Source organism: Aphelocoma coerulescens, chromosome 2, assembly GCF_041296385.1.
Source record: "Aphelocoma coerulescens isolate FSJ_1873_10779 chromosome 2, UR_Acoe_1.0, whole genome shotgun sequence".
In the NCBI taxonomy this organism is placed as follows: Eukaryota; Metazoa; Chordata; class Aves; order Passeriformes; family Corvidae; genus Aphelocoma; species Aphelocoma coerulescens.
The window spans coordinates 81,295,633-81,312,730 of record NC_091015.1 but is presented as its reverse complement, the minus strand read 5'-3'; the positions used below and the strand labels follow the sequence as shown (position 1 = coordinate 81,312,730).

The window sequence follows — 17,098 nt, the reverse complement described above, 5'->3', positions numbered from 1 at the left end:
CCAGTTGTGTTATCCATGTGGCCATAAGGAACAGCATAAAGTTTTGCAGCCATTGTGGTAGTCCAACTACATGTCAGAGAACATAACATAAGACAACAGGATTTGAATGCTGGAGGGAGGTACTTTAAAAGCATTTACTCTCAACAAAATTCCACCTGTAATTGCAACTCACTCCATCTCCCCAAAAGGCATTCTGTTTGGAAATACAGCTCCCTTCAACAAAGTATATCCACATCTTCCTCCCTGTACAAAGTACTGCTTCTAAAATCAGTGCTCTCCCTTACCTGTAAGCCACAGCTTAGTTGTCAGTGCCTCAGGACCTACCCCAATGCAGCCCAGATGTGTGCTATTGACTCAGCTTTACTGAGAAGCTTGTTCTTTAGATGTGGAAGAACACGTAAATGAAGGCTGTGAAAAATAAGAAAAGTGAAAACAGAACCTCTGAGGCTCTCTGAGGAACTGCAGCACAGTGACTGCCAGCTGGCGAGAGGTGTAAAGGGTCAAACATGCTGGGTTGGGTACCAAGCCACTCCCAGCCTCACCTTTCTTGAAGGGTATACAACCCAGTGTAAGACTTGGAATACAAGTGAGAAGTGTGAGAGAGAAGGAAAGGTAACTCTCTGCAGAGCTCATCTACTGCAAGCAACACTGGAGCTGCTTCATTTGTGACTCCCTGCATTATTTTCATGGTAACCAGCATGTGGCTCTCAGGTCAGGCTAACCCTTACAGAACCAGAGAATTGTCAGGGTAGAAGTGGCCACTTGAGATCATCTGGTCTCACCCACTATGCAAATAGGCTAAGCCAGTGCTGGTTGCTCAGGACCATTTCCAGTTGGATTTTGAATACCTGCCTCCACCAACAGAGGCTACACAAACTCTCCAGGCAACCCATACCAGTGTTTGACCATCCTCATAAGTGTCCATCTTTGTCCTCTCTTATGTTCAGATTGAATTTCATGTTTTCAGTCTGTGCCCACTGCCTCATGGGAACCTCTGAGAAGAGCCTGGTTCCTTCTTTGCTACATCCCATAAGGCATTAGCCAAGTAATAGGTGCTACACAACAGCATTTCCAAATAACTGTTTTCAAGAAGCCTTGGGTTTGTTCTGTATCATCAAAATTTGGAACTTCAGGTCCATGAACTCCTCTTTGAAAAGTCACAGTACTTTGAAAGCTAAAGAAATAAGTACTTACTGGAAACTGATAAAGCAAGCCTCAACACAAACACATTGTGAGCAGGGACTGCTTGTCACTTAGTGATTCCATGCCTGTCAAAACACAGCATATAAACATGCTTTCAGTTTATCCAACAATAAAAGATGGGGGTTTTGTGTTCCAGTACAAATCTTCGATTCATAAAAGAATTCCTGGCACCTCTGTGGTAGATGGACTTCATGAAAGCAGAAATGGCAGACACGGGTCACACTAATAAAGCCAAGAAAATTTACAGTGTAGGTGTACTGTTAGTATTCAAGACAAAGACATATAAACTCCCATGGCTTTTTAACTGCAATGCAAATGCATACATATTTTTAAAGATTTTATTTTGCCATTAGAAATAGGCACAAGAAACACCCTTTTCACATGTCATTTATAGGCCTGTCCTTTAGAGTTCTATTGCAACAGATGTGATACTTGGTCTCATTTTCTTCCTAGGGAACATAGTTGGATAGGATTTTTCGCAGAGTAAAAATCCATAATTGGACTTAGTCTAACACTGATTTTAGTGATTCTGCTGCTTATTACTAGGAGTAACTGCAAGAGAACTGATCTTCAACAAATTCCCAAAAGGCCTACTCCAGTGGATAATTTAGAGAGCACAGGTACCAGAATATGGGAATCAAACAGGAAGAAAGATACAACCTCCCTGCTGAACCAGATGGGGATGAAAGATGGCTTCAAAAAAGACCAAATTTCTTCATCAGTATGCCAGAGGAAAATTACTGGTTTTATCAAAAGACTTTTTTATGACCATTTGTCAGAGGTCAATCCACTTGACGTCAATAGGTCAGGCATTTTGATGCAGTGAAACCTTGTTTCTACCATTGTCTGCATCAATTCACTATTTTCTCTCATTGTTTTCACCTGGCACAGCAAAACCAAGAGCACTTCTTTGGCTAATGTGCTCCCTTCTGTAACTCCAGTGTCTCTTACCAAACAGGATCTTGCAGCAGCTGGTACATACCACAGAGAATGTCTACACAGTTTGAGTACCCTTTCTTCATTTTCCTGTATTTTTGGCCAATCTTTGTAGCTGGTAGTCCCACTAACTGCTTGGGGTTTTTCTTCTATTAATTTATCTAAAAAACAAACAACAGCAGATTAAGATACAGAGCAGAAACATTTCTTAAGCTCATAAGTAAATATAAGAGCGCCTAATACATTTCCGAAGCAAGAAAATAAGATGGACGTTCAAGGCCACAAAAGCTGTACACACTTAAAACCAAAAGGTATGAAAAAAAGAGATGCACACAAATCGCTCTTGAAACCTTGTATGGTATATGCACCAGTCAGATTTTAAGTGTATAGGAGCCCTAAAACAAAATCCTTGTTCAAAATATGAACTTGTACACTTTATAGCGGCGCTTTTCCCATATAGGTTGACAGCACGCAGGTAATTTGTTTACTCTGCATGTGTCATATTAGTGGGCAGAAGCCATTCCTTACTAAGCCTAAATGCAGCAGAGAAGACAGATAATGATCACAAATTTTTTATTACACCTTTGACATCCAGTTTTACACATTCTCCTGTTTTTGCTCCCTACTCTTATATGATAGTTTCAGTAAAAGAAGCCATTACAAGCAGAGCTTCCAAGCAGGTTTGCAGCTTTTGGTGGATGATTCAAACTCTGTCAGGCATCAGAGAGGAATAATAAGCTGTAGGTGTCTAAAGCACCTTCTCTGACTTTTCTAGGAGCAGAAGTCTTTCAAAACAACATCCACCAGTTCAAATGAGCCCAGCATTCACTCTCATTTCATCACATGTCTTAGGTGCCTGTGTAAATACCTTCTAAACTTCCTCTGTGATCTGTTTTCTGAAACAGAAGAGCAAAAATGCAAAAATATTCTTGTACAAAATAGGGGCTTTATGTGAAGTGAGGTCTACAAGTATTCTGATGCTTCCCCTCTCACAGGAATTTAACCACAGGATGAATGAGATTAACAGTCTATTTCAATATTCCCTTTTAGCCATAGCTTTGAGATCAGTTTCTATTAATTTCCCCAGTTGGTATAGAGAAAAAGAAGCTGTAAAATTATTTCAGCATATCTGTTGGCAACACAGTGTGGTTGAATTATTTTCTGCAATTCCTAAATTTTTTGTGGGCCAAACTCCACAGTTGTGGAAGACACCTGTGGGGAACAGGAACACTGGCCTTCATGTTCCAGGACATACACCCACTAACAGTGACCTTGAACTGAGGAGGTCTCTAAGTTCTGAAAGCAGGTGATAGAGAGGACAACTAGGAATAAATGAGGGAACAAGCACATTTAATAGCAGAAGAGGATGTAGATAAGAAAAGGGAGGTGCAAACATTTCTGCATTTCCAAAAGTACTCACTGCCCTGCAGACTGCCACAGATCCTGGCTGAAGACAGATCTTAATTCTTTTCTCTCTCAGGATTTCAGGTAATGTAAATATTCCTATCAAAATAACTAGCTTTTATTTGGACGTCTTAAAAATTAATTTTAAATTCTTTGGAACTGGGGGGTTAAATGATGGCACAAAAGTTATATGAAGGAAGGGAGTACTTATTTTTTAGTACAAAGTGTAGCCCGTAGGAAAACACTGTGCCAATGCACAGTGACAAAATGCAAACCGAGGTTGGGAAAAACCTATGGAGACTAGGAGGGCAGAAAGTTTCCTGATCTGTAGGAAGGATGCCTTAATCACCAGGCTACCAGTTGATCCAGGTCAGAGGACTAAGAATGAGCTGTAGGAGAGAATACCCTTCTACTGATCCTGGAATTGACAACATAATTCCCTAGCACAGTGTTTTGGATGCTCAGCATTGGGTGTACTAGTTCAAGCCTCAAATTTATTACTTTCAAATAATTACTGGATCAGGCATCCAGACTTTTTCCTTGCCAGATGACCAAAGTGGTTAGTAGACCAGTGAATCTCACAGAAACACATGTATGTTCTCTCTCTCAAGCCTGAGAGATACTTGATTGCTCCCCATATATTCCCTGGGAACAGGAGAAGGAGATGGCAGATTGAAATCCTTCAGTTAAAAATATCCAGCTCAGCCCAGTTCCCTATATATGCTTTGGGAGTATCAGCATCCAGGAACAGCAGCAAGATATGTGATTTGAAGGACCTAAAAATGCTTAGATATGAGCTAGGCTGCATGATATTTATCTCTGAAGCACTCCTGGGAATGCTTCAAAGCTGTTGCAGAGTTCTAAGAAGCTTTGAAAACAGAACTTAAGGACCCCAGAGGCTCCAGGCATCTCTGACATTTCATGGGAGCAGTTCACTTTGAGGACAGCAGTTTTTGATTTAACCACACAAATTGTGGGTGAAGATGGATTTAAACGTCCAATTGCTGTTGTTGATCTAATGTTTAAATTTTACTTGATGCCATCTTACACTAACTTTACCAAATGTTTTATTAGTCTTTATGCTGATGAAGACAATGGAAATTTCTGAGTTTGCCCTAGTATTTATCAAATTATTAGATGGACCAAAAAATGCTAATAGGATGCACAGCTTTGTTCTGGATCCATGTATGGAAAATCAGTTTAATCCTGGGGTTGTGGTTATTTGTTTGCTTTGATTTTGTCCTGTAAAAACACACTTAGGAAAAGAAGCAGAACAAGGATGGAAAACGTGCAGGACAAACCAGCAGGAAACCAGAGAAAATTTGTTGTTGGTTAAAAGAGGAACTATTTGGGGTTGCATGTAAGATACAAGAATTCTCTTGAAAAACAGAAATTAGCAAATCCACCTACAGCTTCCAAATATGGGTTTACCTACACCAAGAACATGTAAAACTCTGTATCTCTTGAGTAGACTTTGGGATATATGTAGTGAATCACATGAATTCAGCATGCTTTTTTTTTCAGCAGAAAACAATAGCACAGAAAGTTTAAACAAATAGAAAAAAGCCCAAAGCAGCACAGTGAGAAATTATTCTGTTTCACTTTCTCAGAATCAAAGAATAACTCTGTGAAAATTAAGCAAAGAGCAAATAAGTTTTTGAAACCAGTCTAAATTCTGAAAACATTTCTAGCTAAAATTGTACTCAACTGATGAAGAACAAATAAAACCGGCAAGGACACCAAAAGTGATGAGCAAGGAAAAAATAATGCAGGTCTTAAAAAGAAACCTACTAGCTGACTGTACTTGGTCTCTGTACCATCAGACTGTATTTGAGAGGGCCAGGCAATTTCCCACTGTCAGCTTTGTATTTTTTAAAAGAAATGAAAAGGCAGTCACCACTTCTCTCTGACACTCATTTGTCTCAGGTGCACCAATGGAATCTCTCTCAGTGTCAACCAACAGCTTCACTCTGGACCTTTACAAAAAGCTGAATGAAACTTCCAAAGGCCAAAACATTTTCTTTTCTCCTTGGAGTATTGCAACCGCTCTTGCCATGGTCCACTTGGGTGCAAGAGGTGACACTGCAACCCAGATGGCTGAGGTAAGCTCTGAAATTAGTGCACCACTTTACAGGTGGTTCCTACATAAATTCTACCCATGGAGAACAGCAAGGAACAACATGGGAGGACAGTGATCTGCAACGCTGACAGCAGGAGCAGGGCTCTTCTCTGTACCAACATTATGGCAGGCCACTTCCACTTTATTTCCAAGATCTCTGCTCTTCACCAATCTTTTAGCTTACAGTTCACAGAGCATTGCAAGTGGTCTGCCAACGAGAAGTTATTGACATTAGAGGCTACTGTTGGTCTGGCTTGGAACTCTACATTTCATTTTAACTGCCCTCTGAACTGAATAATTAACCTAACATAGTGCTCAAACAGTAGGGGGGAGACACCTTTATTAAAAAAAAAATTAATATGGACCTATAATATGCTAGAGAAAGGAAATCTGGAGATAATCTCTTGGGCAAGATATTACTGCTTCTACACCTCAGCTGGCTCTGGCAGCAGTATATCTGCTTTCTCATACTGCATACAGAAGTTAGCAAGCTCTCCTGAACATGTGTTTGGCCGCACAGGAGTGGCACAAATCTTTCTTTGTGACATAGTTAGTCCAAAAAATGGTAATTCTCCCATGAATAATGGAGATATGTGAGTATTGAAAATACCATAGAATCATAGAATATACTGAGTTGGAAGGTACAGGTGAGGACCATTGAGTCCAGCTCCTGGCCTGGTGCAGGACACCACAAGAGTCACACCACGTGCTTGAGAGTGTTGCCCAAACACCTCTTGAACTCTGTCAGGCTTGCTACTGGGGCCACCTCCCTGGGGAACCTGTTCCTGTCACAATATTGACCTATTATTAAGCAGTCAATGTGGCTAAAATCTATGTAGTAATGATACAGTTACAGAGAGTTAATCAAGAGTATGATCTTGTCCTCAATAACTTCAACAGACTATCATTAGGTGTGGCTGATGAATTACCATAAAAAACTAACATGTTTACAACCCTTGGGCATATTAATCTCCAACAAACAAGCGGTCTTTATGAACATTTATCATCATCATCACAGGTTCTTCATTTTAACCAGACTGCAAGAGAAGAAGGTTCATCTGAGACAACAAGGCCTTCTCCAGCAAGACCAAAGAAAAGAAAGATGGTATTTATTACAACAAAAGACTGTGAGATAAAAATCTCTGAGAATGGGATAGTCCAATGCAACTACTGCTTTAGGCTTTTAACATCTGCTTGTTTTCAGTTTATTATCTACTGTCTCGGTTCAGTAAGAACTATATCTAGAAAAAGTGAGCAAGTAGGTAATATTACTGTAAAACTTGTGAATTCAGTCTTTCAAAAGCAGAACTGAGACACTAAGAGCATTTTGACTGGCCCTAATACTGTCTCGCTTGGTTTTAGCTGGGCTGTGGAAATACCAAGCAATCATTGGTCCTAATATGCTTTGGACAATTCCATTTCTTATCCCCTTCAGGTTGGTTGGGTTGTTTTTTTTTTTTTCCTGTAGTGAAAAACAGCTACTGCATTCACACCTGACTCCCAGTAAAGTCCCTTCCACCTTTCTTATGCATGGACACATCAGGCAGACAAAATTCCCCTTTAAGGTAATGCATATTGACTCATCCTTGCTCATCAGCTCCCCAGAGACTTGCCAGCAAGAGAGACTTCTCACATCTTTTTCATCAAATGAACTTTCTAAGCACTGAAAAGCTTGTTAACTCAAGCAAGCCATGTTTTTTTTCAGCATAGAACCCAAAAGATAGCTGAAAGGAATTAAATTAGATTAACTGCAAATAAAAAGGGGAAGAGGATTATACCATTCTCTCCTTTGATGATGTGAGATGACTCTTCAAGATGAATCATTGCACTCACATTCATTTTAGCCACTCACTGACTTCCTAAGTTGTAGCAAAGTGAATCTAATCTTGTCCTTCAGATATTTCCCTCTATCACCTCTCCATTCTGTTCCTATCCCATTAAAAAACTCAGCCTCTGCTATCCTGCGTCCTCTGGCTACCAAATTCTTTCCTAGGGGTCCTTCCTGGCAGCCCATGTCTCAGCATGAGTGAGCAAATATCTTAGCAAGGAATGACAGACAAGTCACGCTGAGTCAGTGGCAGAGACTCTCAGTGTCTCATGCGCAGGGTACAGTAAATGACATGGGGGAGGACACTGCATCCAGGCAGCTAGTAGGGACCAGCTCATTCCTCCAGTAGCAAAGCAACAGCTGGCAACAACAAGCTCATCCTCCCTAAACCCATCAACACTGACATCCAAAACACGTTCTCTCCAAAATCCAAACAGCAACAGAAAAAAAACATGTGAAACAGGGAAAATTTGAATAGTTGGTAAGTCTGTGCCTTGACACCGGTGTCCGTGAGAATAGAACACCTTCTTAAAAGCTGCCAGGCTGCATTGATGGATCCTTGGGAAACTGAAAGGTCTTGTGAAACTGAAAATCAGGCCTGACAATGACAAAATTGAGGAGACTCAGCTTCCTTGGAGCACCGTCAGATGATGCTCCCAAATGCCTACAAAGCACTGCAGAAATAAATCATTACCCTACAGGTAGAAACACATGTATCTAGTTATACACGGTGCTGCAAACATGCAACATACTCAAAAAATACTTTCATTTCCTGAAACTTTTTAATTAAAACAACATGAACAATTTAAATAAACATAACAGCCCGCAACAGAAAAAAACTTGCCATATTAATTGGTGTCTCTTTCCAAGGATCCTGAGCATGAGGGAGCAGAAAACATCCACTCTGGCTTAAAAAAGCTCCTGTCTGCCATCAACAAACGCAGAAGCACTTACTTGCTGAAGAGTGCCAACCGACTGTATGAGGAAAAGACCTACCCATTACTGCCTGTGAGTTGAACATCTTGGGAATATGTTGACATTAAGAGTGATTATCAATAGAGACAATAAAAAAATTCCAGATGATAGCACTGGGGATGGAGTGAGAACACGAGGACAGCCATATGGGGCTAGCCTTGGACAGACAAGAGGCCCATCTGTTTTCAGCAGTGGGCAATAGTTTGGGAAGCGCATGAGAAAACGGTGCAGTGATTCTTCTCCAGAACCTGTCGTGGCCACCAAGTGATCTGCAGCTCAGGGACTTCTTGAACCAGACAGCATGTCTACTTAACAGACCCTGATGAGCTGTTGTTTCAGGACTTTGCAGACTTGTATTTTGAATCTACTTCAACTCTCAGCACCAGGATTTCCCCTGCTGAGGTACACACTGCAGGAAGTGCCTGTGCCTTTTGAGCTTGCTGCCTGTTGGCATCGCTGTGGGTTCGTTTCTGTTCTAAAGGACACTTCCCCACATCTCTGGTCACCCTCACTCCCTGTGTCTGTATCTTTTATACTGTAGCATTTTTGAGACTGGGGAGGCCACAGCTGCATTGAGAATTCAGGCAGTGGGAACACCATACAGTGACATTACAGAAGTTTCTCTTCTGTTGCCTACTCCTTTCTTCATAGTTCTTAAATTTTTATTTGTGTTTTTGGCCATGAGCAGGCAGATTTTTTTCATGCACCTGTCCATTACAGCTTCAATACCTCATTCCTAAACAGTAACAATGACTTCCTATATCTTATACTTTACTGGATCAGCTATAAAGATGTTAGCATATATATTTTAATGTAAACACTTAGACTCTGGTTTTATGGAAAAAACACTGTAGCACAGACCCCAGCACACCCCTGTGGTACTCCAGTAGTAATAACCCTTCATCGTGAACATATTTCCTCCTACTCTTGGTTTCCAGTCTTTTAAACAAATGAGATCTGTCTCTGTAGTCCCATGGATGCTCAGCCTTTGGTGAGAAGTCCTATAAAATGCCTTTTGGTAATCCAAAAAGACTGTAATGGCTCAGCCTTGTTACCCACATACTTCCTAACACCTTCAGAAAACTCCAACAGATTTCAGAAGTGATTTCATGTTTCCTATTACAAAATGTTGTTGACACTCCTCCAATAAGTCATGTTAACCCACACACTCACTACACCTATTCTATTAATTTGCCCCACACCGACTCATGAGTTTGTAATTGTCTGTATCCTTGAAGTCCTTTAAAAACTGATGTTGCATTAATCATCTTCCAGGTCCTTGGAAGGTGCTTTTAAATGAGGTTACTGTTCTTTGATTTTGGAGTTTGTTTGGTTTCCTGAGTAATTAGCAATTTGTCCTTCTGAATATGTGTTGCTCATTTTCTCCATAATCTCATGCACATTTACTTTACAGAGAATTGAGCGAATTTCCTGCAGGGAATCTCCATGAATGATTTCACAGCAGACAGCAATGCAAACGTTAATTTGGCTTTTCTGCCATTTCTTTATTCTACCAGAACATTCCTTTTATTGTCCTCACAAATTTTTGGCAGGTTCCTCACCTCTGAAGCAAACTGAAAGCCTTTGATCAACTTTATATGAGACTATTCCTCCACCTTGTACTGAACACTACTTCACAAAGCAGGAAAAAAAATTATTTAAATTATGTTAAAATGTCATTTTGAGATATTAAAAAAAAGCAAAGGTTTCATAAATATTTCAAAATTAAGAATTTCCACTTTTGATTTCAAAACCAAAAATGTGATGTATCAGTTTCCTTGATACTGAAGTTTGATCAATCCTTACTTAATATTTAGAATAGAATGTACCAGACCTTATTATAAAGGTTACTGCATATAAAACAAATTTTCTTAAATTATGTATTATCAGATAGTATAATCTGTTAAAGTGATTATTACTAACGTTTTTATAACTCAAGTTTAACTAAATAAGCACACTTTTAAAAATCCTGTCTTTCAGAAGTTCTTACAGCTCATTACAAGCTATTACAATGCAAAACCACAAGCTGTCAACTTTAAGAGAGCTGCAGAACAAGTCAGAGCACAGATCAATTCATGGGTAGAAAATCAAACTGAGAGTAAGTATCACTCTGATGGCTTTTTTCTTGTCTCACTTTCAAATATTTTTTATTTCCACATTTAATGCTCTTGTAGCCAAGGATCCATAAAAGGTGAAACTCAGGGGATGGAGGTGATGAGCAAAGTACAGCTGAATAGTTTGAAGAATGCCTCTCCCCAGCCTAACTGCTGCTCCTTACAAGGTCCTTCCCTGGATTCTTTATGCTGTAGCCTCCTCTGAATCATTGCTGTTCAGAGGGAGCACAGGTAAATACTATGTGGCTTCACAATGATTAGTGAGGGTTTTACTTCTGCATTCTTCAGCACTTTGCAACCAACTTCACACAACATGCAAGCTATGCCGCTTTACCCACTTTCCAACACAACTTACTACCAAAACTCCAATAAATAAATAAATAAATAAATAAATAAATAAATAAATATCACTGAATTCATAGAATGGTTTAGGTTGGAAGGGACCTTAAAGATCATCTTGTTCCAACTCCCCTGCCATGGACAGGGACACCTTCCACTAGACCAGGCTGCTCACATCCAGCCTGGCCTTGAACACTTCCAGGGACAGAGCATCCACAACTTCTCTAGACAAAGGATACAGAGATACTTCAAAAACCATTTTTACCATAGGCACATCATAAAAATGTACAATAAAAAAAAAACCCAAATGCAAACATTTTTGAGAGGTAGGCAAAGACAACAAACAAAATTGTCAAGTTATGCAGTCACACTGGAATAACAGTCTCTTTGTCGGATTTTCCAGGGAAAATACAGAGTCTGCTGCCTGCAGGATCTCTCCATTCTCGCACTGTGTTGGTCTTAGTAAATGCCATTTATTTCAAAGGAAAATGGGAAAAGAAATTTCTGGAGAAAAATACTTCTGAGATGCCCTTCAGACTAAGCAAGGTAAATTCCTTGTCTATATGCCTGTTGTCCTATGGCAATATGTCTATTACTGAGGAGAAAATATTTCACCTATATTTCATATGTCACTGCAACAGTAGTTAGAGCTGAGAAAGTGGTACAAACTCAGTGAGCATAGCAACTGTGAGAATAAGTCAGCATTGTCTTATTCATGCATATTCATGAAAACGGGATTTTTAATTTATAACTCCACAGTATCAAAATACTTGAGAACAGTTAATGTTAAGATTAAAAAAAAGTAAGCTAAGCAGATTAAGTAAAGTAGCTTAAGAACAAGAAGAAATTTCTCTAAGTACCATTTTCAAATGGGACCAGGTTGCTTTTGAGAGCAATGTTTACACACCTAGGGCTCTCTCCTGCTCTTGGGACCCTGAGTTCATGGGATCTGATTCAGCTGTTCTTCCCACACCCACCCTGGGTGTTGCATCAAACCTCACAGGGAGTTTTCACGGGGTTGGTCACTTTAGCTGACTGTGTGAGGATGGTCTATTCAGATGATCTATTCATTGAGCTAACAGTATTTAAACAATCATGCACTGACAGTTCCCAGTGGCTGACTGCATGCATATTTTTGGACTGTGTCAAAAGCAAGCAAAATTATTTGTCAATGGAAGCAAACATTTTGTTTGACATAGATTAAGGGTGCAAATACCTTTTGTATGCCAGGCAATGTGAAGTAATTGACGTGACTGCATACCCGAAACCTACATGTGCAGTTTTAGGATCCATCACAGCAGTTAGTTGTGGTGGGTGCCCACCAAAACTCCCTATCACTTGCCCCTTCTCAACAGGACAGGATGAGAAGGTCATGGGTCAGGAAAAGGACAGGGAGGTCATTTACCAATTGTCATCATGGGCAGAACAGGCTCAACTTCAAGAAAATAATTTAACTTATTGCTAATTAGTCAGAGTAGGTTAGTGAGAAATAAAACCAAATATAAAGTGTCTTACCCTCACCCCTTCCTTCCTCCCAGGCACAGCTTCACTTGTGACTCACCCACCTGTGCCCCAAAGCTGTGTAGGGGGACTGGGAGGGGGGCTTGTAGTCAGCTCATCATATTGTCTCTCCCAATCCCTCCTCCTCACACTTTTCTCCTGCTCAACTGTGGGATCTTATCCATGGGATACAGTCCTTCAAATCTAATGTGGGTCCTTCCCACGGTCTTCAGTTTTCCAAGAACTGCCCCAGTGTGGGTCCACTGCAGGGTCATAGGTGATGCCAGAAAACCTGTTCCTGAGAGGGCTGCTCTCCACAGCATTACAGGCCCTGCCAGGAGCCTGTTCCAGCATGGGTTCTCCACGGGCTGTAGGGTGGCTATTTGCACCACCATTGTCTTCACCGTGGGCTGCAGGGGAATCCCAGCTCCAGGGCCTGGAGCACCTTCTCCCCCTCCTTCCTCGCTGATTTAAGTGTCTTCAGGGCAGTTTCTCCCACATCATCTCCCTTAGCTCTCCCAGCTGCTTTTGTGCAGCAGTTCTTACCCTTTCTTAAATATGCAATCACAGAGGCCCTACCAGTGTCACTGACTGGCTCAGATTTGGATAGCAGTGGGTCTGCCTTGGAGCCAGCTGAAATTGGCTCTGCTTGACAAAAAGGCATCTTCTGATGTCTCCTCGCAGAACTCATCCCTGCAGCTTCTCCACTACCATGCAAACCCAATGCATTGGTACCAGAGAGGGTTTAATTCACAGGGTGAATAGCATGGCCTGCAAAGAGAGTTACTTGATTATCAAAGCTAACTCCTTTATTTTAAATTTAGAAATAGATTACATGGGATTCAGTTAGTAGGTATTTAGCTTGTGTGTTTATGCTAATTTTTATAAAGATCTCAAAGACTTTGAAAAGGGGGTGTACGTGATACTGTCTAAAGGAAAGAGTCCTGGGTATCCAAACACTGCTGAGTCTTGTACTTGTTTTCAGTTCAATGAAGCAAGTAAATTTTATCATCCTTTTAATGCATGAGGTAATTTTTTAATGTCTGCATTTTTTCACAGACCAAGATTAAACCAGTACAGATGATGTTTCTGAAAGATAAATTTTTCATATTCCATGAAGCAACCATGAAATTCAGAATCATTGAGCTGCCATATGTGGAAAATGAACTCAGCATGTTCGTTCTCCTACCCGATGACATCAGTGATAACACTACTGGCCTGGAGCTGGTAAGGCTGACCTACTGTTGCATCACATACACTATGAAACAGTAACAGAAACAGATGAAAAGAGTGGGGAACAACAAGCTCCAAAATCACAGTAGAATAGCTCAGACATGCTCATACTTAATTTCATAAACTGTTACACCATGATTTTCACCTTAGGATTCAGGGCACATGATAACATTGCAAACATAGTACATCTAAAACCTTTGTCCACACGACTGCCTTAGCCTATTTTGTGTCCTCTTTCCTTTTGCCAGTATAGCATAGGGAAAGCAAGGATCACATCTCAATCACCATGCCCTAGAATTATCTTCTCCTGAGGGCTGTATTAATTCATGTTCATGTCATTTGCAGTCTGGATTTCCAGCTGATAGTTTGTGGTGAGGTTTCTCAAACTAGGTGCTGACTATCCTGACCCAGAAGGTGTCAACAGCCACTCATGACCATGCCAGGATCAGTTTCAGATTCTAAACAGAGCAGAGAAAATATTTTTATTTGTATCTCAGTTCCCATCCATCCCATTTATTTACCACTACTCAGAGAAAATTCATCCATATACACACACATCAAGCACCTATTATTATTGTTATAAGTCATACATTACAAAAAAAGCAATGTTCTTCACAGCAGAGAAAAAATAATAAACTACTCTGAGGGTTCAGGGCTACACCTCTCCACCTTTAAGAAAATAAATAGCAGTATAAATCACTCAGCACTTTGTAGGATTATGCCCTGTAAATATGATGCATGTTCCAACTTTCGTCACTGCAGGTAGTTGGGCCTTTTTTACATGTTCCTGATGAGCATTGAGACACTGGTCTGTGCATGTCTTGTCTCTGTCCTTTGCATTCCAACTGTTTTCCTCCTCAACTCATTGCAGGTGGAAAGAGAGCTGACCTATGAGAAACTGTCTGAATGGACCAAATCAGATAATATGATGAAAGCTGAAGTCGATCTGTACCTGCCCAAGTTGAAGCTGGAAGAGAATTATGACCTTAAATCCCCTCTGAGCAGCATGGGAATACGAAATGCTTTTGACCCAGGTCAGGCTGATTTCACAGGGATGTCAGTGAAGAAGGATCTTTTCATCTCAGAAGTTATTCACAAAGCTTTTGTGGAGGTCAATGAAGAAGGTACTGAGGCAGCAGCTGCCACAGGTGTCTTGATGATGAGATCAAAAGTCCCAACAATGACTTTCAAAGCTGATCACCCTTTCATCTTCTTCATCAGACACAACAAATCACAAACCATCCTCTTCTTTGGCAGACTTTGCTCGCCTTAGTCAGTGAGCCCGTGCCCTGCAGAGCAGGAGATGCTTGCTTGCTAGCAGAGAGGCAAACCCCAAACCTGGAGCTCTCTACAACTCAGGGAGTGGGACTTGAACTCTTTCTTCATCAGACCACACACCCTGGTGCCTGAGGCGTAGCTCCTCCAATGCCTCCCTCCTGCCCTGATGGAACAACCATGGTAGGGCCATGAGGAGAGTGTGATGCCTCACATCCACAGAACAGTCCTGGCTGTCATTCAGATCAGGCCATCATGGGTATCACTATAAGCTACGGTGCTTCTGTCTCTCCCACTCACAGCACTATGCACAAATATATTTTGCCTCAGTCTTTCTCCTCACCCTCATGATGAGGGCTGCTTATCCTGATGTGGCCCTAGCACGTACTCCCAGCCTTCAGCAATTAGACCCAGCTCCTGCTTTTTAGCCCTAGATTAAGCTCTTGAGTTACTACTGGAGGCAGATTCTCCCAACCTTCACCCTGTGGCTGTCCCCTTGCTTTCCTTCCACATCCCAGTTCCAAGTCTTCATCAGCTCCCAATTACCCTCATATTGCTCTACAGATACAATAAAAAACAACACAATAAAACACAATACAATGCATCTCTCTAAGGGCTATTTGCTTCACCCAGATCCTCAGGAGTACGAAGGAGGGTTAAGCCCGTACGGTGTCTTGCTACAGCAACAGCTCAATTTTGCTCAAAGCAATCCTACCTTCAGAAATAAGTAATCGTAATTAATAACCACTCGCAGACCGGGGGTGTTTTCTGACAACTCTGCCACGAGAGGGAGGCAGAGGTGAAAAAAACACGGGCCGAGGCCGGCGGAGCTGCAAGGGGAGGGGAGCGGCAGCTACCAGGACTGACTGAGGCAGCGGGGCCGCCATTTTACGGGGAGGGGCGGCGGCACTTCCCCGTTCCCGGCGGGCAAGGGGGAAGCGCCTCAGGCTCTGGCTGGGTCCCGGGGGGCCGGCTTCCCGTTCTTTCCCTCTGCTTGGCTGCGCTTCCGGGAACAGGGAGCGTGGGGGCCGGCGGGGTGAGTGCGGCGCCCGCGTTGCTGTTGCTGCGTTGTCCTGAAGGTTTTCTACGGGAAGCCTGTGCCTGTGGTTTTTTTGGGTTTTCTTGTTTTGCGGTTTTTTTTTTTTTTTTTTTTTTAAGAAGTAGATCTGTATGGTGTTGCTTTTATTGTGTTTCGTGTTTTCTTTTTTTTCTTCCCTCTTTCGTGACATTCCCTAAATACCGCCGCTTCTAGCCAGCTGGAGTCGCGGCGGTGCGCCGGGAAAGCTTCTTAGGGAGCGCCGGGAGCACCGCGGGGATGCACGACTGGGACGTCTGCCATCGGGCCAAGGCCGCGGCGGGGGCGGAGAAGGAACTCTTCGCTCCAGGGCGGGCCAAACCTTTGGCTTCTTGTGCCTCAGCTTGCTGGAACAGTGTCAGGCTGCTCCCTATCTCCCCATCCCTGCGGAGGCACAGGGGTCAGGAGGCGGGCAGCAGCGGGGCCGTGTCCCACGGTCTGCCCCCCTGGACAGCTGCGATGCCAAGGGCCATCACCAGGAGCTGTCTGCGACCTCGCCCTGCAGGTGTTCTAATACCGCTCCCAACTCTCCAAATCCTAAATGAAGCATTTTCTCTCAACGAAGTCTGCTTTGGTTCAGCAGGTGGGAAAAGGGGTGTCCGTGCCACAGACAGAGCTTTCTTTGTGGAGATGGACACGGCCTGGTGGCCATTGCCCTGAGTTCCCTCTGGGGCTGCGTTTGAAAGAGTTGAGACTCCTCTGATGCAGCTGACACAACGTCGGGAAGTGTTCTTGTTTGGATCAGTTTGACACTGATCCACACTGTAGTTTTGGTGGGAAGTATCTCTTGGGCCGCAGGCTGGAGGAGAGCTGCACCCTGCTCTGGTTTCCCCATGGGAACCCCTGTAGTGGTTGTCTGCTGATTGATCTACATATGGCACATGGCCTTTTGGTCCATAAAGACTGTCCTGAAGCGCAGGTGTTGACCGCTGAGAATATACGCATCCAATTCAGAGTGGTAGGGACACACAGTGTGTGGGCATGCCAAAACCTCTGTATGAGTGTCTCACCGCTGACTTGCAGAGCATAGGGAGAGCAGAGTGAGGAAGGAGTTCCTGTCAGCAAACCCTCTGACCACTGAGGGCTTTGCAGCAGTA

General features: G+C 42.3%; 2 protein-coding genes and 1 long non-coding RNA gene across 4 annotated transcripts in view; 2 read left to right on the top strand and 1 right to left on the bottom strand.

The window, feature by feature from the left end:
- LOC138106898 (serpin B6-like) overlaps positions 1–17,098 on the top strand; it is a 43,164-nt gene that overhangs the window by 18,186 nt on the left and 7,880 nt on the right. For both annotated transcript variants that reach the window (XM_069008251.1, XM_069008250.1), the window contains exon 1: positions 15,867–15,962. The gene's annotated coding sequence lies outside the window, so the exon portion shown is untranslated. Of the gene's footprint in view, positions 15,963–17,098 lie in introns of those variants that run through there.
- LOC138106901 (uncharacterized) lies at positions 299–2,265 on the bottom strand. Its single transcript, XR_011149186.1, has 3 exons — positions 2,186–2,265; positions 1,195–1,268; positions 299–408 (listed from the first exon to the last, which is right to left on the bottom strand). It is a non-coding gene; the product is annotated as an uncharacterized lncRNA (long non-coding RNA).
- LOC138106900 (heterochromatin-associated protein MENT-like) lies at positions 3,571–14,924 on the top strand. Its single transcript, XM_069008256.1, has 8 exons — positions 3,571–3,627; positions 5,470–5,645; positions 6,681–6,767; positions 8,361–8,498; positions 10,446–10,563; positions 11,322–11,464; positions 13,478–13,645; positions 14,523–14,924. The coding sequence occupies exons 2-8, from the start codon at positions 5,478–5,480 to the stop codon at positions 14,922–14,924; spliced, it is 1,224 nt and encodes a 407-aa protein (XP_068864357.1). The 5' UTR covers positions 3,571–3,627; positions 5,470–5,477.